Source organism: Pseudorasbora parva, chromosome 2 (assembly GCF_024679245.1).
Source record: "Pseudorasbora parva isolate DD20220531a chromosome 2, ASM2467924v1, whole genome shotgun sequence".
Taxonomy (NCBI): domain Eukaryota; kingdom Metazoa; phylum Chordata; class Actinopteri; order Cypriniformes; family Gobionidae; genus Pseudorasbora; species Pseudorasbora parva.
Window position 1 is genome coordinate 54,461,703 of NC_090173.1, and position 18,687 is coordinate 54,480,389.

The following is an 18,687-nucleotide window of genomic DNA, read 5'->3' on the forward strand; positions in this document are numbered from 1 at the left end:
TTTTGATGACTGGAGTAAACATACAGTGGATTCAGAAAATATTCAGTCCCATATTTTTCTTTCATATTTTGTCTTGTGTAAACCTTATGCTTTAACATTCATGTGTTGTTGTTTTTTTCCACATCGATCTACACGCCAAAGTGACAAAACCATTTATAATTGTATAATTAATTTATCAAACCATTCTTTATGAATGCCACATTTATAAAATCTCTGATTGAATTCATGATTATTTAGAGGTTAATATAATATCACTCAAACATTATTAATGCAAATTAGTTAAAACAATCTGTACAAAGCTTATCTATGATCAACTTTGCACACTTTAGATTTATGCATGCAGGCTATCTTTAAAATAAATAACCTTTTACATATTGTGCAGTTTAATTAGATATATTCTTAATTCTTTTTACCTCATCAATGTGTCAGATCAATGTCTCATAGGTCAATGCTGGCAGTTTCATGTGTCTGTAAAATAAATATTTCACCTAATAATGAAGGTTTATCATCCCTTATGTTTGCGTTTCTAAAAGAATGGTGAGTAAATCATGCATTTAATGCAAATGCCAAAAACAACAAATTTGACCATATCTAAGCCATGTTCACAGGAAAGAGCAGAACAGGCGATTAACATTTGCTAACTCTTCGTGTCAGTGAGGTTTCTCCTGTGTGTGTGATGACAATAAAGGGAACAATAGGGCATTTACTCGTGTTATGATATCTGCTTGGAGAACAAGAGGTAGTCTTCTCAGATTACACACACCCTCAGGAAGAAAACACACTCATCATTGGAGAGCTGTGTACATTAGATCTCGCCTCAAGCATGATCTGTCCAGAGTGTTTAATGCTTAATGAATGCAGTGAAACGATGGTTAAATGGTCAATTATATATGTAGAATGTGGCTCATCTGTATGGGCAAATGAGGCAGAGCCCCACCAAAATATGAATCCAAAAATATACCTCAATATACCTCTATCTATTATAATAAATCTGGCATGTATTCAGGAAACTAAGTGGGGTAGCCAGCCTCAGAGCCCTCCCTATCTCCACAGCTTCCCACAAATGTAAATCTGTGGTGAAATATGGCAGAAGTGCGGCATGCTCTCATAAAGAGCCACTGGAGCAGATCTCTGGCTGATCTCTGACGTTACCTCATGTGACCTCACTCCAGACCAAAACAAATCAGTCCGCTTCAGATAGTTCTTGTATAGTTCAGAAGTCTGTGTACATACAGGAGGAGTCCGGCTAGTTGTAGGTTATCGGATGTGAGGATGCTGCAGGTGGTGGATCATTTATTGCCTTTTCTCACAGCTGCTGGAATAATTAAACATCATTTTGATGGTGGATTGTAATCCAAAAAGGACCCAATGACAATCATCAGTGACCACTGGAGATTCACTTATAGTCAAAAGCAAAAGATTACAGTGTACAGACACTAAAATCTACAGGTAACGCTAATACACACTAAATACACAGTCACGCAATACTAATGCTGTTAACATTAACCATTTGAGTACAAAGTATAACTATAATTCGCTTGGTTAGATCATTAGATCAAACGTTAGATTTAATCACCGCGTGATTTATTATTAGGGCCGGTACTCGATTAAAAAAATTAATCTAATTAATTAGAGGCTTTGTAATTAATTAATCGAAATTAATCGCATTTTAATTGAATATAAGTATTTGACCTGAGAACAATGAGAAGTAATTTTTCACATGGATTTTTAGTATACTATTGAATAATGACTGAATACATAAGCTTAATCAACAAAATATTGTTTATTTATTTCAGTCCAGCAGACCAGTGCAATGTTTTCCATTAAGTGTAGCAAAAGCATATTTGTGATATTTGAGGCTCGATGTGCTGCGGTGATACGCTAATTCCTTGTTGTATAGCTTCCACACAACCATGCTCTTGTCGACGCTTCCATCCTTTCGTTTTTTAAAACAAAATTTCCCATCCACGGGGCCAAGCAAAGCGGTCTCATCAGCTTCTTCGTTCATGTTCACTATGGTTTGTTGTTGTCGTGACTCGTGAAAGCTAGTTGGTGTTCCAGTATAATCGGTCCGTCGAAACTCGTCCGCGGTGCAAAAATAAGTGTGGATAAAATTGTTATTTATTTTTTTGCGTAATTAATTAACGTGTTAAAGTCCCGTGATTAATTAATCTTAATTAACGCATTAACGTCCCGGCCCTATTTATTATAATGCTTTTTTTTCTCAGTCGGTCAGAACAAAAACGGCAGATATGTTGCTCTTTTGTTCAGATGACATTTTCCAGTAAAACTTATTATTTTGGTCATGCTTCTAAGATCTGTGATTCTGAAGTACAGTATCCTCACCAGTGCGGAGAATGACTGACAAGACACACAAAACATTAGACTCACCCGCTCTGAGGAGTCAAGCGGATGCACAACCCACGTAAAGATGATAATTCAGCAAATAACTGCTATCGCAGGTTTCAAACAGATGGCGACAAAGAGGCAAAATGTACGAACTGCAGCTTTAAAGGGATACTTCACCGCTTTTTCATATTAAACTATGTTATTCCCTTAACTAAGACGAGTTGATACATACCTCTCTCAGTGCAGCACTTAATCAGTCTGACGCGCGGTGGCGATCTGATAGCATTTAGCTTAGCCCACTAAGCCCAGTTCATTCACTATGGAACCAAACAGAGATCAAGTTAGAAGCGACTAAACACCTCCATCTTTTCCCTATTTAAATACAGTTACACGAATAGTTGAACGATCGGCGCAGTAAAAAGTCCTGGCCGAAACATCTTCCCTCACATCTCCCTATTGACAGAAATGAGAGAGTGAGGGGGAGATGTGAGGGAAGATGTTTCGGCCGTTACTTTTTACTGCGCCGAGCCAAAGTACTCTCAGAACTGCTAATCCGCCATACATTATAGTTCTCCTTTTTTAAACCGATTAGAAATGCGCCACGTTTTATTTTGTCACCATACTTGATCGTTCAACTATTCGTGTAACTGTATTTAAATAGGGGAAACGTGGAGGTGTTTGGTACTTCTAACTTGATCTCTGTTTGGTTCCATAGTTAATGAACTGGGCTTAGTGGGCTAAGCTAAATGCTATCAGATCATCACCGCGCGTCAGAGAGATTAAGTGCACGCACTGAGACGAGAGAGGTATGTATCAACTCGTTTTAGTTAAGGGAATAACATAGTTTAATATGAAAAAGTAACCCTTTAAGTTTAAACGTGCTCATGTGATTTATAAACTGTAGTTTTGTTGTGTTTGTTTTATGTTTGTTTTCAAAAGGACATTCAAATATTGTGTTTGATGTGTTCAACGATTACAATATAAAGCTTGCAAAATGTTTATCATAAACTAGCGCCAAAACCCAGAATCTGCCCCACCTAAATTTATGGCCAGGAGCTGCTACTGTATATGAACTGTGTACTAGCCTGCTAAAGCTATGGCTGGGATAATGTCCTCAGTTTAGAAATGAGTTCATTGAGAGAGTGAAAAAAAAAAAAAAACATTTCTACAGCCACAATTAGGTTAATTAGTTACTTTCCCAAAGCCCCACACTGACACAGCAGGACTCTCTCTCTCTCTCTCTCTCTCTCTCTCTCTCTCTCTCTCTCTCTCTCTCTCTCTCTCTCTCTCTCTCTCTCTCTCTCTCTCTCTCTCTCTCACACACACACACTCACACACACTATATATTATATATATATAAGCTTGGAAGAGTCAGGACATTTATTTAATATAACTCTGATTGTGTTCATCTGAAGAAAGTCATATATATATATAGGATGACTTGAGGGGCAGTGAATTATGGGGTCATTTTCATTTTTGAGTGAACTATCCCTTTAAGGGATACAATTATTGACAAGAGGACTTTAAGATGGACAGCTTTTTATCGTCTTTTTATCAACTTTGTACATTTTAAAGTATACAAATATAGTTCAACAATGTAATTTATTTGGAATAACATGCACTGACATCCACAACATACAATTTTGCATCAGTACATCACAGGGTCACAAATGACACTATAAGATGAGGGGCTCATCAAAATAATATTGGATTTGTTGATAAAATTCATATTTCTATCTTTAAATATTGTGGACTAATACACTAAAGTTTACAGATTTAACAAGTTGTGCTATCTTGTGTTTAGCCTTCTATTCATTCATGTATACTCATAATCACATATATTCATATATTGTATTCCAATCTCAGTGTGTAATCTATGAACTTATCAAGTCATTGTACAGTTGTCTACAGCAGACAGAGCAGATCTGTTGAAACTGCAGTGACTATAGGTTATCGAATAAGAATTCATAGTCGTCATCGCCATGGCCAGTATTATCCCAGAAGTTCATATTATCAACCTTACAAATATCTGTTCGGGTGATGCTAATAATGATTATGACATAAAGTATATAGATACTTAGAAAAAAGCCAAAGCAGAATCTGTCTAGGCGGTAAGCAAAGGCCATTTTATTGTCTTTCTCGTCGTCTTCTTTATCAAAGTTGTCCAAAAAGCTCACTATTCTCTGGAGTGAAGCCATCTCTAAAGCCAGATCACCAGACTTTGCTGTAATCACACCTGTATCTGTAAACACACACCACATTATTTATGTTATTACAATGCTGATCTAATAGAGCTTCAATTAAAGGTTGTGTGTTACATTTCTGTGCCACTACTGCCATCTAAAGGAATTGAAAAAACTAACAAAAATATTAATTAAACAGCAACCAAAAACCTGGGATTTAATCACTAACCCGTCCCAGTGTGCTACTCTGTGCTCTGGTGGTGTAGTGGTGCACCATGCATTCATTAATAAAGTCATTGGGCCCTAGAAATGGCAAATACGTCAATAAGTGCTCCTCTGCCGCCACCTACTGGTTATAGTGCACTGTAATATCAAATGCACTGGCGCATCTGTTCCCCCATGGGCGTCTGGTCTGAAAACCAGGAGTGTTCAGGAGCATTGCTGGAGCGTTGCTATTTTGAGGAACTGAAAACGACTGAGCCATTGACCAACACAAACCTGCTCTAAAGTCAATAGTGCAGGATTTTAGTGTTATTTAAAGGGTGTGTTAGTAATATGAGCCTACAGGCGGAGCACAACACACATACACTCTGAATATTACACATCACTTTTAAATATTTAAAATAAAAGGATTCCTCTCTGGAGGAGCGTTCAGTCTTCAGACCATGTGCTCAGATCGCCAAAATAGGGCCCATTGTCATTCTTTCAAGCATAAGGCTTTAATCCTAATTTCAAAGGTTTTACTGAAACATAATTTTGCCAATCAATTATGCAGATTTCACCTAATTTCCCCCTTAAAATAGATAAAAGCTTTATTGGCATGGGTGCAAATTAAGATGGAAATGGATTGCTAATGGATAATGGATTTTTAATGCTGAATATACAATTTTTCCCAGAAACAGGTCAAATTACAGAAATAAAATGGGTTAATAAATAAATCCACTATCCATCAGCACTTGTAGGCTACTTGTAGGTGTTAATTATCTCGCTAATTGTATAAACTCACAATTCTAACTTAATTTCTGACTTTTATATCTACAAATGCTGGGGAGAAAAGTCAGAATAGTGAGATGTAAACTCGCAATTGTGACATAAATCGCAATTATCTTTGAAAATGTTTTATTCTGGGGCAGAAACAAGCCTCCAGAATTCTCTTTGTCAAATTTGACAGTTTATTTTGCCAATGTTGTGTCTAAAAAGTGTCAATTCACATAATCAACATATTTTTTATTGAACTGTTGTGACTAGCGCATGGTTCTTTTTAGTGCCATTTTGCATTATTTGTTTGTTTCAAAACTTCATTAATATAATAAGCTCAATTAAGCAAACTAGCCTGTGTGTTTACGGTCATGTCTTACCTTTCTCCTGATCCCGGCTGTCTTGTTGTGTTTTGGCACTGTTGGATGTATGAACCTTGGAGCGGCGTCTACACAGCAGGAAGCTGTCCTCTACAGACAGGCGCGTCATCACGATGGACACCAGCATACTCAGAACCAGACTCACCAGACAGAAGCTGAAGTGATAGTCTTTAGAGGAGGACACAATGAAAATTACACTTTCATCATGATCTTAAAGGGTTAGTTCACGCAAAAATTAAAAATTCTGTCATCAATTTATCACCCTAATGTCGTTCAAAACCAGTCAGATCTCCGTTCATCTTCACACAAAGATGAAGATATTAGTGTTGAAATCCGATGGCTCAGAAAGGCCTTCATTGACACCAATGTCATTTCCTCTCTCAAGACCCATAAAGGCACTAAAGACGGCGTTACAAAGCCCATCTCACTACAGCGGCTCTACAATCATTTTATGAAGCCACGAGAATAGTTTTTGTGCGCAAAAAACCTAAATAACAACTTATATAGTGATGGGCCGATTTCAAAACAAAGCTTGAACCGTTTATTCAGCGTATTGATTCATGATTCGGATCGTGTGTCAAACTGCTGAAATCACGTGACTTTGGCGATCCGAATCATGAATCGACGGATTCATAACGGTTCAAAGCTTTGTTTTGATATCGGCCATCACTATATAAGTCGTTATTTAGGTTTGTTTTGCTCACAAAAACTATTCTCGTCTCTTCATAAAATGATTGTAGAGCCGCTGTAGTGAGATGGGCTTTGTAACGACGTCTTTAGTGTCTTTATGGGTCTTGAGAGAGGAAATGACATTGGTGTCAATGAAGGCCTTTCTGAGCCATCGGATTTCAACTCAAATATCTTCATTTATGTTCCGAAGATGAACGGAGGTCTTACGGGTGTCGAACGACATTAGGGTGAGAAATTGATGACAGAATTTTAATTTTTGGGTGGACTAACACTTTAACACTAGTCTTTTAACACACTAAGCCCTTTTCACAGTATGCTGTAATGCATAGGCCGTAGACCTTTTCACATAACTACAGTACAACTTTACATACATACCACTTACAATCTGCAGTGTTTTGTTTAAAGTGGAGCAGTTTTGTCCCTGCCTGTTCTTACTTACGGAGGAGAGGGCTGCAGTTGCCCCCGTTGGGGAGGTGATCGTTGAGGATGAGGAGGAACATGGTTAAGCTCAGGACCAAAGTGACCTTAAAAGAGTTGCGTTCCCCTCCTTCAAATGGCAGAGCAAAGCTGACCAGGTCAGCCACCATTATTAGTGCACTGGGCAGGATCAGGGTCACAACAGCACCGAAAGGGTTAATAGACAGACTCACCTGTTCAAAGACCAAAAGACATTCATTAACAAACAATTATTTATGTCCTCACAAGTTAGACCATTACTGTCTGTTTTCTTAGACTGGCATCCGTCTAGCATTCAGTTTACACGATTCTGTGTTTTATTAGCATTTTACATTATGTAGATCATTTAATCTATTATAAATGCTATTTCATGCATTCTGCCTTATTTACAATGTTAAAGAGCTGATTCTCATGCTAAACATGGACAACATGTCAAAAAAACGAGTTTGGACGTAGAGTATTTCTGTGCCAAATACACAGGGTTCAAACAAGTTTCTGAAAGTTTTTATCGAATATAATAATAATAATACATTTTATTTAAAGGCGCCTTTTTTGGCACTCAAGGACACCGTACAGACGTAAAGACATAATAATAGATTAAAAAAAAAAAAAAAAAAAAAAAACAGTAAAAATATCTTAATAATATAAATAAGTAAATAAAAAAAGAACAACTGAAAACACACACACACACACACACCAACAAGAGAGTAATTAACAACCTTCGTTCGGGTCATGGGAGCCGTTAGCGGCAATGCCATTCTGTTTTTAGAAAACAAAATCAACAATATCACTAAAGAAGTGTGTTCAGCTTCCCAAATCAGGTCAAGTCAGCTTTATTTATATATAGCGCTTTTACAATGACTGTTTAAAAGCAACTTCACAGTGTAAGCCAGGAAAATAATGCAACAGAATTTGATTTGGCTGTACAGTCGTTCTCGCTGAGGACCTCTAGTGGCCCCTAATGATCAATAAATGAGAAGTGGTTCTCAAACAGTTTGCCGATAAATAAAGGTTAAAAAAAATCTGATTTGCGAGTTCAAGGTAACACTGACAAATTTGATTAGAGGGTTAGAAATGAATAATTCAGTTACTTTGAGATAAACGCGATGTGATGTATCCACATATTTGCGAACCCCCGAAGTTATCCATTCTCCTCCAGATCCGGGAACCAAAGACACATTATCAGCAATCTGGAGTTGGAGCGCACAAACTAGATCAAACAAACAAAAAAGAGGACATCTTCTTTACAAACATAAGATCACCATGACTAAAGACCTGCTGTAGTTCCAGGCCGTGAGATATTTAAATGAAGTCAGTCATTCTTATCAATGCAAACATGTCTCCTATCTAAGGCTATTATAGATCCTATTTACAAAACTGTATTTTGCTTAGGGCAAACCATGGAAGGCAGGCACAGATAATACACTTTCCAACAATTATTATCTTACATTTCTGGCTCCATCCATTGATGGCCACAGGACATTCTCCAATCACAAAGGGATAGTTGAATAGGTTGATTTCACAGCTCACTGTCGTGAACAAAAACACTGCATGTTCCACAGTCCCATCCCTCCTCACCTGCACGTCCTTAGTGTATGGCACCACGGTTGTGTCTATTCTGAGAGAGAGAGAGAGAGAGAGATATTATGGCATCTTAACTGTGTCAGAAATCAACACCGCTAATACCGATAATAACGCCGCAGTATATTGTTCCTATACTGTATGTGGTGGGAATAAGTATCTGCCATCTTGATGTACACGATATTGCCACAAGTATTGAGACACTCTTCCAAATCATTGAGTTCAGGTGTTCAATCACCTCCATGGCCACAGGTGTATAAATCAAGCTCTAGGCATGCAGACGCTTCTACAAACATTAGTGAAAGAATGGGTCGCTCTCAGGAGCTCAGTGAACTCAAGCGATTGGTTGTCACCTGGGCAATAAATCAATTTGTGAAATTTCCTCACTAATAAATATTCCACAGTCAACTGTAAATGTAATTAAACAAAGTGGAAGCAATTGGGAACAACAGCAACTCAGCCACAAAGTTGTTTTTCAGGGGTTGGGCTTGGGGTTCTCGAGTGACCAATCATGCTTTGGCAATCCCATGGACGAGTCTGGGAGGGTTTGGTTGTTGCCAGGAGAACGGCACTTGGCTGACTGCATTGTGTCATGTATAAAGTTTGGTAGAGGGAGGATTATGGTGGGGAGTTGTTTTTCAGGGGTTGGGTTTGGCCCCTGTGAAAGGAACTCTTAATGTTTCAGCATACCAAGACATTTTGGACAATTTCATGCTCCCAACTTTGTGGGAACAGTTTGGGGATGCCCCTTCCTGTTCCAACATGACTGCACCAGTGCACAAAGCGTCGGTCCATAAAGACATGGATGAGTGAGTTTGGTTTGGAGGAACTTGACTGGCCTGCACAGAGTCCTGAGCTCAACCCGATAGATCACCTTTGGGATGAATTAGAGCGGAGACTGAGAGCCAGGCCTTCTCGTCCAACATCAGTGCCTGACCTCACAAATGAGCTTCTAGAAGAATGGTCAGGAATTCCCATAAACACACTCCTAACCCTTGTGGAAAGCCTTCCTAGAAGAGCTGAAGCTGTTATAGCTGCAAAGGGTGGACCAACTCCATATTAAACCCCACAGATTAAGAATGGGATGTCATTAAAGTTTATGTGCATGTAAAGGCAGATGTTCCAAAACATTTGGCAATATAGTGTATGTACAAATATTCTATTCCAGGCCATGTTGAAGAATGCAGAGCTCAGAGGCTCTTAACCTAAAACTGGTATGGTTTCATAGGTATCAGCCATAGTTGTTCAGGCTGAAAATGTATTTCATGCCCCATTAAAACAGGTCAATTATTAAAATATGTGCCACAAATCAGCATCAGCCTTATTGCGTTCAACTCACGAATTGTCCAAAACTATCCCAGGAGTCCAGATTTTATCAACAGGTAAAGTAATTGTTGGAATTCTATTTCTCTCTTGCATCCATCCAAGATCAGGATCCTTCCATTCCTGTAGGGCAAAACACATTTGTCCAACAGTTTTAGTGAAATGAATGGTCTTTCATTTTGTCTCACAATATAACACGGCTCTTTAAAATCCTTGATTCTGATTGCACATTTTTAACACATAAAATTATTTTTTAAAAAGTAAATTAAATGTTTGTAATTATTAAATAAGCTGTGCTAAAACTCAGTATAACAGCACTCTTGCTCATGCGATATTGTAACTGTAAAGTATATTATAAACTTAAAATACATAATATAATATATTATACAGTAAAATCACTATTCCGTTGTATTGAATATCAACACAGCTGCTGCTGTGCTAAAACTCAGCATAACAGCACTCTTGTAATATATGATATAATAGTATTCAGAGAATTGAATGTTTACAGGTGACAATCACGCCACTACGCATATTTATGTCCAAAAGATGTCTTTCAACATACAGCTCTTAGTCAGCTTAGTTATGTCTTTTGGACATAACTTTGCTTAGTGGGACTGCACCAAGCTAAAAGGGTTTTTAAAGGATATTTTAGTGACATTGTCTACTCACCATGTTTATCTTGATACGGCTGGTCATTTCCATACCCTTTGTATCCTAAGATGCATGATGACAGAATTTTGAGATATGGTTATTATGAGTATGAGTATGTTTGTGTTTTTCAAACATAGAAGACGGTCAACAAGACAAATGTGACACTTACGAAAGACAGTGTCTCATATTGTATGGAGGTGATGTTTACTACGATGGTGCAGTTATCGCTCTGTGGTGCGCTGAACAGCTCTTTAGCAACCCGAGCGTTTGCCAGACAGCGTCGATCACAGGCTGTTTCTGAGGAGTTACTAGCAGCAGACACTGTAGGGCCAGCTGAACCAGTTATGAACCACATGAAAATGCCAAACAAAGAGACCACGTTGTAAATGAGGGAGTTCACTCATTTAGACATGCAAATTTTACACTAAATCTGTCACTGTAAGCAAATCAGAACATTTCTGACATTGACTAAAAGCCTTGTTCAGACTTTCAATACAAATTTCACTTTTCAATTCAAATTTTTGTACATATCCGATTGGAATTAAGTTTATATTTACACTTTTATATTTAGCAAGTGTGAACAGCAAAACAATTAACATGAGATACAATCGAAATTCGTTCCAAACTACATTCATATGTGATTTGAAATCTTTGTTTGTTCAGACTGTCAGTCCAAATCTGATTTAGTGCATATCCGATTGGTGTGAATGGTATGTGACGTCAGTCATGAAACTACTCATTAATCTTTTACTTTCTTGAGCCATACACAAGTTTTGACCGGAAACGCTTGCCATTGTTGAAAGAGAAGTTAAATAGTACTTTCACACTAGCTCTTTTATAGTGCCCGACCAGGTTCAACTGACATCAGAGTTCGGTTCGCTGCTGATGTAAACGCAATTGTACTAAAGCGTGGAAGTGAACGCTATTAATGACATACGATTTGATTAAAATGTGTGTTTCACTCATTTTCCTGGTGAGCGTGACTGACGTACTGCAAGCAGAGAGCTGTAAATCGAACTCAGGTTTGGACCAAGCAATCAAAAGTGTGAAAGCACCACAAATAGTACAGGGTCAAGAGCCCAATTAGAGCAAACACTGATCACCATAATGGTGACCTCTGTTAATTCTCAATAAGAGCTTCTGTAGACGTCTGACAGAAATAAAAACCTAAAGATTGAATGTCTTCTTTTATCTTCAGTTTTATTTATCAGTTGATTTCATAAGCGACCATTAACTTGATATTGAAACTAAGAATTTCTCAAAATCCAGTCAAGTTTTAAATCTTTCGCTCCAAATCTTATGCTGATAATAACATTTGTTCTGGTCTCCGACTTCACTCTAGATTCACAGAGCTCATCAAAGTCTCATCCTTTTGAGAAGGCGGATTTATTATAAATAAAAGCACATGGTATTTTAATCACAAAGTGTATTTACTGCAGCAGAAGAAATAGTTTACCAAATGAAGATGAACAGAGGAGGAGCAGCAAAGAGATCCAGTACTGAAGAACCATGTCAGCTCCTACAAACAACAACAAAAACGAGCACTCACACACTCACACACTCCTTTAGCTATATCATTTGCTGTGAGAATGTAAAACTGATAAATGTTTACCTTTGCTGGAAAATGCTGGAAAATGAACTCATGCAGGTCAGATTCCTACAAACGTCAGCTGTGACTTTTTTATAGTTTCTGCGGGAAACAAGACCATTTGGCTCTTTTAAAGGGTCACGGCTCTTTGAGAATGACACGAATGTTGTTATGTAAGGCAAACAAATCTCATCTGAACCTGCAATGCCTATTAAATGTGATCCTATATTGTGTGTAAGCTTGTTTTATTGGTAGGATTATAGACAATGAGATTTAATGAGATGATATCTCAGCATTCATTTTATTGTTAAACATCACAACAGAGCAGTAATTACTCGCAGGGGTTTGAGCCGTCGCATAGTCAAATCTAAACTGCTTCACAAAGGCACAGGAGGACAATCACTGCTCATCAGCAAACACTTCACTGGGGGTTTAATTATGTTTGATGACACACAGGGGTACAACTACACAGATTATTAAAAGAATAGCCTCACTTTACATTGTCCTAAGGACAACGCAGCTCTATCATATATCGTTTTCATACCAGCCTGACATATTTATCATATTTGTGATGAATTAGGGTGTCATTACAAAATAATAAACCCACAATACGTTTCCACAGGTTTCCGGTTTACCCCACAATCCAAAAACATGAAGAAAGGTCTAGTGGGGTAAAAGAGAAAGTGGGTGATTCTTTATGAAATCAATACAATTAAATGCAACTAATTATATTCCTGCATGTGAGCTAAAAAATATATACTAATACTAAATATAAATATATTCCCAATAAATATATCTTATTTATTTACTGATATAAGAAAAATGAAATCTACAAGCATGAAAGGGCCCTCGATTGCACCCTTTGGCCTCAAGAACGCATTGAATAGTGTTATATAATATTGGCATGTAGATATCTGCAGGTCCGGAATCTTACCAAACATGTGGGTCTGGTTTCAAAGACAGGGCTTAGATTAAACCATGATTAGGCCTTAGTACAATTAGGTTATTTAAGTGGCATTTATAAACGTGCCTTAGAAAAAAAACATTACTGGTGTGCGTCTTGAGAAAAAACAATGGCACTGACATATTTTAAGGTATGACTGTGCAAGTTGCTTTAAATTTAAACAGTTTGAACATGCATTTCAGTCTGACTAGTTTAAGCCTTGTCTGTGAAACCAGGGGGTGAAGTTCGCGAAAAGTCAAGATCTTCACAATTTAAAAGGGTGATGAATCAAGATCTTCACAATTTACAAGGGTGATGAATTTAAAAAGGATGATACCTTGAGTTTTTGATATATATAAAAGGTCATGGTAATATAAGATTATCCTGTAAATTTCAGAGCTGAAAACTTCCATGTTAAGCCGGGTGCACACTGTGCAATTTTGGCCACGATTTGGCCGTCTGAGGCAAATTTAGCAAATCCTAAAAGATTCCTCTGATCCTAGGGTAAAATCTGACGTCTTTGGTCGTTAGTTTGACATGTTCACCGGCAGCAGATTAATGAGCGCTGCGATCAAATTTTACCTCAGACGAAATTCTGGCAGTGTCAGAAGATTTGGCACACAATCCCGCAGTGTGACTTCTCCTACGACGACAGTCAAATATCTCCGTTTTTCAAGACAAACTATGACCAAAACGAGTGCTAGAGATTTCTTTAGCCAGAATTTCAGTCCCGCGTGTAATGCTTCTCACTGTCACCGAGCACGTCATTCATTGATGATATAAAACTCCGGACGAGTTTTCTTGTGCGCGTCCGTTTTTAGCGCGCCTTCACTATCGTGCAGTCTGACATTAATGCCAACTGAGATCTCACAGTGTGACATGGCTTACACCGGGGATCATGTTCGTACAGTCTGACAAGGGACATTCGCAAAGGATTCTGAAAAATCGCATAATGTGCCGGACCCATTAGTCAAAGAAAAGCTTTTATAGACACCAGGCTCAGCAAACGGTCCTGAGCTTCATACTGACGTCAGTGTGCCACGAAACACCGCCTCTACAGCGCGTCTAATCCAGTAGCCCCGCCCACCGACTCATGGAGGGCTCGTGCTAGCTGGTCAACAACAATAAACATGCCGAGGAAGATTAAGATATTGCGCTATTCCTGGTTGTGGAAGAACACAGTCACTGCATAAGCTTCCTTCAGATCATAATATTAGGAATGAGTGGTTGAACTTTATTTTCATTGAAGTTCCAGCTCACTTGGGGAAGACATGTTCACTTCAGTTCACTGCGGGATCATTCAAGAAGTCCTCGCTGCAGCCTGTAGCACGATGACGTACTGGATCAGATCCAGCACGTACTGGATGCGCATGCGCGGTGGTTTCATTCACAATTCGATGACGTCATATACGCATGCGCAGAAGAGTTTTGGGGACATCATTGAATGCACAGGAGAGTTTTGCTGGATAGATAAATACTCAAACCGCTCACGCAAAAATAATGATTAATAACATGCTCACGCCATCAGGAGACACGTTTTGCATTTTCCCTTGAATGTGTAGCTACTGGTTTTTAAGTTCTTTACAGATCGTGTTGGATTGTACCTTGAGGATTAAAATTACAGAGACAATTACTTGACTCATGTTTCCTTCCACTCAACAGCAGTTTTGCATGCATGTACAGCGAAACTAGGATAATTTAAGCATCACATTTATGAAAAGATGATTTATTCATCAATAATTACTTAATACTATTTATCAGTACTACAACTACACAGTGTAACGGATTCACAGAGGCAGGATTCAATAGCAAGTAACTCAGTTTAATTGACAGATAGTGTCACAGAAGTCAAAACACAGAACACTGATGAAGTCCGGATAAGACGGAGCAGTGAGAGAGGCTCTGTTGGCGAAACGGGCAGGCTGTGAGCAGCTGTGACTCGGGAGATCGGTACAGGTAATCCGGGAAGGGATCCAGCGTTTCACGGAAGGGGGAAACGACAACCAACATGGAGACACAAGGGGAAACATCCAACAACGCTCTGACAAAGACAAGAGAGAAACAGAGAGACTAAATAGGGTGAAGGTGATGAGTTGCAGCTGGTGCAGGTGATCAGCCACAGGTGCGTGATGAGCCAATCCCAGGCTCCGCCCTCACCTACATTCAACACACACCCAAGAGTGAGACAGGGAATCCATGAACCGTGACAGTACCCCTCCCCTAGGAGCGTCCCCTGACGCTCCCAGCCGACCTTACCTGTTGATTGTAATCATCAATAAGGGAGTGATCCAGAATGTCCCTAGCAGGAACCCAACTTCTCTCCTCCGGACCGTAACCTTCCCAGTCCACCAAGTACTGGAAACCGCATCCCCTCCGTCTAGAATCCAGAATGCGATTAACTGAATACGTTGGTTCCCCATCTACGAGTCGCGGCGGTGGGGGAACCGGGACTGGCGGATTAAGGTGGGAGTGGAAAAAAGAAAGTCCCTAATAAAGAAAATAACAATTCTAAGAGGTCAAAGAGTGGGGAAAGTCTAACACAATTCATAAAACAATGAAATATTGTTTCTCTCTCTGAACAGAAAGGACAAATGTCATTTACAGTGGGATTCATTTTTGTCACAAAAGCATTAGTGGCTATTGCACCATGCAGGATTCTTCATTGGAGATCGCCTGCCCTTTTAGTCAATGGTGGTTTGTATAGTACTCTCCACTCTGGCTTCATTTCCTGAACCACTCCCAGTTTGTCTCTCCACACTGTGTCAACTCTGTCTTTTAGCGTATGTTTATTAATTACCTTCACAATGGATTTGTATATCACCTTTCCTTTAACTGTACAAAAATCAACATTTTCATTTTTATTCAAAGACAACAATGGACTGTTATATGAAGACTTTTCAAGATCAGGTATAATTCTGATATCTGGGAAAAAGTCATTAGAGTCAGGGGAAATATCACTTGGTGTTTAAAACCCCGTCCAGTTTGTTCAGAAACTTTCTTACAAATCTCACTGATCTTATACCCAGAAGTATGGCAACAGTTTCTGCATTCTTTAGTCCAGGTCCTGTTTTGTCCACAAGATCTTTCAATTAAAATACTATTTTTGACACAAGCAAGCCTTTTAGCCCTGGAAAGTCATCTCCCGACACATCAAGGCGACCCCCAAAAACCACAGGTTCCTCCAGCAACCAAAAGAGAGAGGTAGCTGACTCTGTCCACTGATGTTTAAAAAGTCTCCACGCTTTAAAAAGACTTATAAAAAGAGGGTAGTCCGGTTATATCTAGAAGAGTATGATCCATTAAGAAAATTGCATCATGAAGTCCCATTCCATTCACCTCATGCAAAATGATTTGTGCCAAGGGTTTCCACACTAGATTTTGAGGTCCCGTCAGTAATCGCTGAAAAAACTGCAACCGATAAGTAGCTCCTCTACTGACCAGATTCACCAGGCCTTGACCTCCTTCATCTCTTGGCAGGAAAAGAACACTTTGAGGTGTCCAGTGCAAATTATCCCAGAAAAAGTTAACCATCTCTCCTTGAAGTTTTGGTAAAAGTCCAATAAATGCCATAATGCCATAAAGAGGACCCAACCAGATTGTTGATTATAAGTGTACGGCCTCGATAAGACAGTTTGGGAAGCAGCCATTTCCATTTCTGTAAACGTCCTTTTGTTTTTTCCAGCATACAATCCCAATTCTTTTGAATAAAATCATCATTCCCTAAAAAAATTCCGAGATATTTTAATCCACCTTTCTTCCAGATTAAACCTCCAGGTAAACTGGGAGGACCTTTATTCCAGTCACCCATTAAAAGGGCCTCACTTTTCCCCCAGTTGACTTTTGCAGAAGAGATTTTATTAAAGCAGTTAACAATAATCTCTAATAATCATCAGCACAAGATATAAAAACAATTACATCATTGGCATAAGCAGAAAGGTGCAACGAGAGATTATAGTGTGGTATGGTGAACCCACTCAACTCAGTTCTTAATTTATGAAGTAGAGGTTCAATGGCCAGGGAGTATAACATTCCTGACATAGCACATCCCTGTCGAACTCCCCTCTGGACTTCAAAAGGAGCACTCAAACCACCATTGACTTTGAGTATACTCTCAATGTTACTGTACATGGCCTCTATCATATTTATAAAACTCTGATTAAAACGAAAAGCTTTTAAAACATCTCTCAAATATCCATGTTCTACACGGTCGAAGGCTTTTTCCTTTTTCCACAATTAACACCTAATATTCTTGCAACCTCTAGAACACCTCTGACCAAAGATATATTATCCAAGATGGATCTATTGGGTATACAATAATTCTGATCAGAATGTATTACTTGACTCAGAACTTTACTTAGCCTTGTGGCTAGAGCCTTTGATAGTATTTTATAATCTGCACATAAAAGCGATATTGGTCTCCAATTACTTATATTTTGGAGATCTCCCTTTTTAGGCAAAAGAGTAATAACAGCTCTTCTACAGCTTAACGGTAACAAACCTTTATTCAAACTGTCGTTAAGGACTGTGTGGAACCTGCCTTATGTTGTACCTGTTGATGGGACTCCACCCACATGGGGGAGGATATAGAGAAAAGCCCGGCTGAAGGGCAGTGTTGTTTTGCCTGGGCAGTTCATGCTGTGTGTTCAATAAACGCTCAGTTGATAAGTCACTTCGGTGTTCCCTCTCGTGACATGGTGTCAGAAGTGTACGTTACACCCACGAGCAAATTCATCGTGTTTTGAGTGATAATGTCCAAGTTCAACGCACACCAGAGGCTTTCGACTTCGCACAGCCTGCGACCTGGCCTGCATGGATCCAGCGGTTCTCCCGGTTTCGCATCGCAACGAAGCTGAACAAGGAAAGTGGTGAAGTACAAGTAAATTCCCTGCTTTATGCAATGGGCAAAGATGCCGAAGCGGTATTCGTATCGTTCACGTTTACTGAAGCTTCACATGCAAATAATTACGAAACTGTTGTTGGCAAATTTAATGAACATTTCGTTCCCCGGAGGAACGTTATACACGACAGGGCCTGTTTTCACCAGCGCGCACAGAGATCGGGAGAGACTGTCGAGGCTTTTGTGAGATGCCTATATGAACTGGCTGAATACTGCGAGTTCGGCGCAAGCAAGGAGGAACAAATACGAGACAGAGTCGTCATAGGGATTGCTGATCGTGATGTTTCCCAGAGGTTAAAATGGAACCTGAACTGACTTTGGACAAAGCGGTCCAGATCGCGCGGCAGTCTGAGCTCATTAAGACTCAAAATGCGAGTGGGGGAGCGGCTGCTGAAGTGAACGCAGTACAGCACGGACACCGGAAAGGCAAGCGCTTTACAGGAACACCAAATAAGGAAAAGGGTGGTGAGAGGAAACAAACCATAGACTGCACACGTTGTAATCACACACACACGGAGAATAATTGCCCCGCACGTAATAAGCGATGCAGGAGATGCAATAAATTGGGACATTTTGCCATTGCATGTAAAACCAAAAATGTCAAAGAGCTGGTAGTGTGTGACACTGACACTTGTGATACATTTTTCCTTGGGTCTGTAATGAATGAG

The 18,687-nt window shown here is 39.2% G+C and overlaps 1 protein-coding gene across 1 annotated transcript; it reads right to left on the bottom strand.

The window, feature by feature from the left end:
* Positions 1-4,003: 4,003 nt before the first annotated feature.
* On the bottom strand, positions 4,004-12,272 carry LOC137055456 (5-hydroxytryptamine receptor 3A-like). Its single transcript, XM_067429227.1, has 10 exons — positions 12,204-12,272; positions 12,048-12,110; positions 10,761-10,924; positions 10,610-10,654; positions 9,957-10,063; positions 8,485-8,654; positions 8,128-8,246; positions 7,020-7,230; positions 5,891-6,058; positions 4,004-4,591 (listed from the first exon to the last, which is right to left on the bottom strand). Exons 2-10 carry the CDS (start codon positions 12,100-12,102, stop codon positions 4,293-4,295), a joined length of 1,338 nt encoding a protein of 445 aa, XP_067285328.1. The 5' UTR covers positions 12,103-12,110; positions 12,204-12,272; the 3' UTR covers positions 4,004-4,292.
* Between the last annotated feature and the right edge of the window lie 6,415 nt (positions 12,273-18,687).

What these genes read in the sequence shown, in the direction of transcription:
- LOC137055456 (XM_067429227.1), bottom strand. Translation starts at nt 12,102, where the DNA reads ATGGTTCTTCAGTACTGGATCTCTTTGCTGCTCCTCCTCTGTTCATCT. An exon ending in CCTCTGTTCATCTTCATTTG is followed by an intron (nt 10,925 to 12,047) that starts GTAAACTATTTC and finishes TAACTGGTTCAG; the next exon opens with CTGGCCCTACAGTGTCTGCT. An exon ending in GCCGTATCAAGATAAACATG is followed by an intron (nt 10,064 to 10,609) that starts GTGAGTAGACAA and finishes TTTGCCCTACAG; the next exon opens with GAATGGAAGGATCCTGATCT.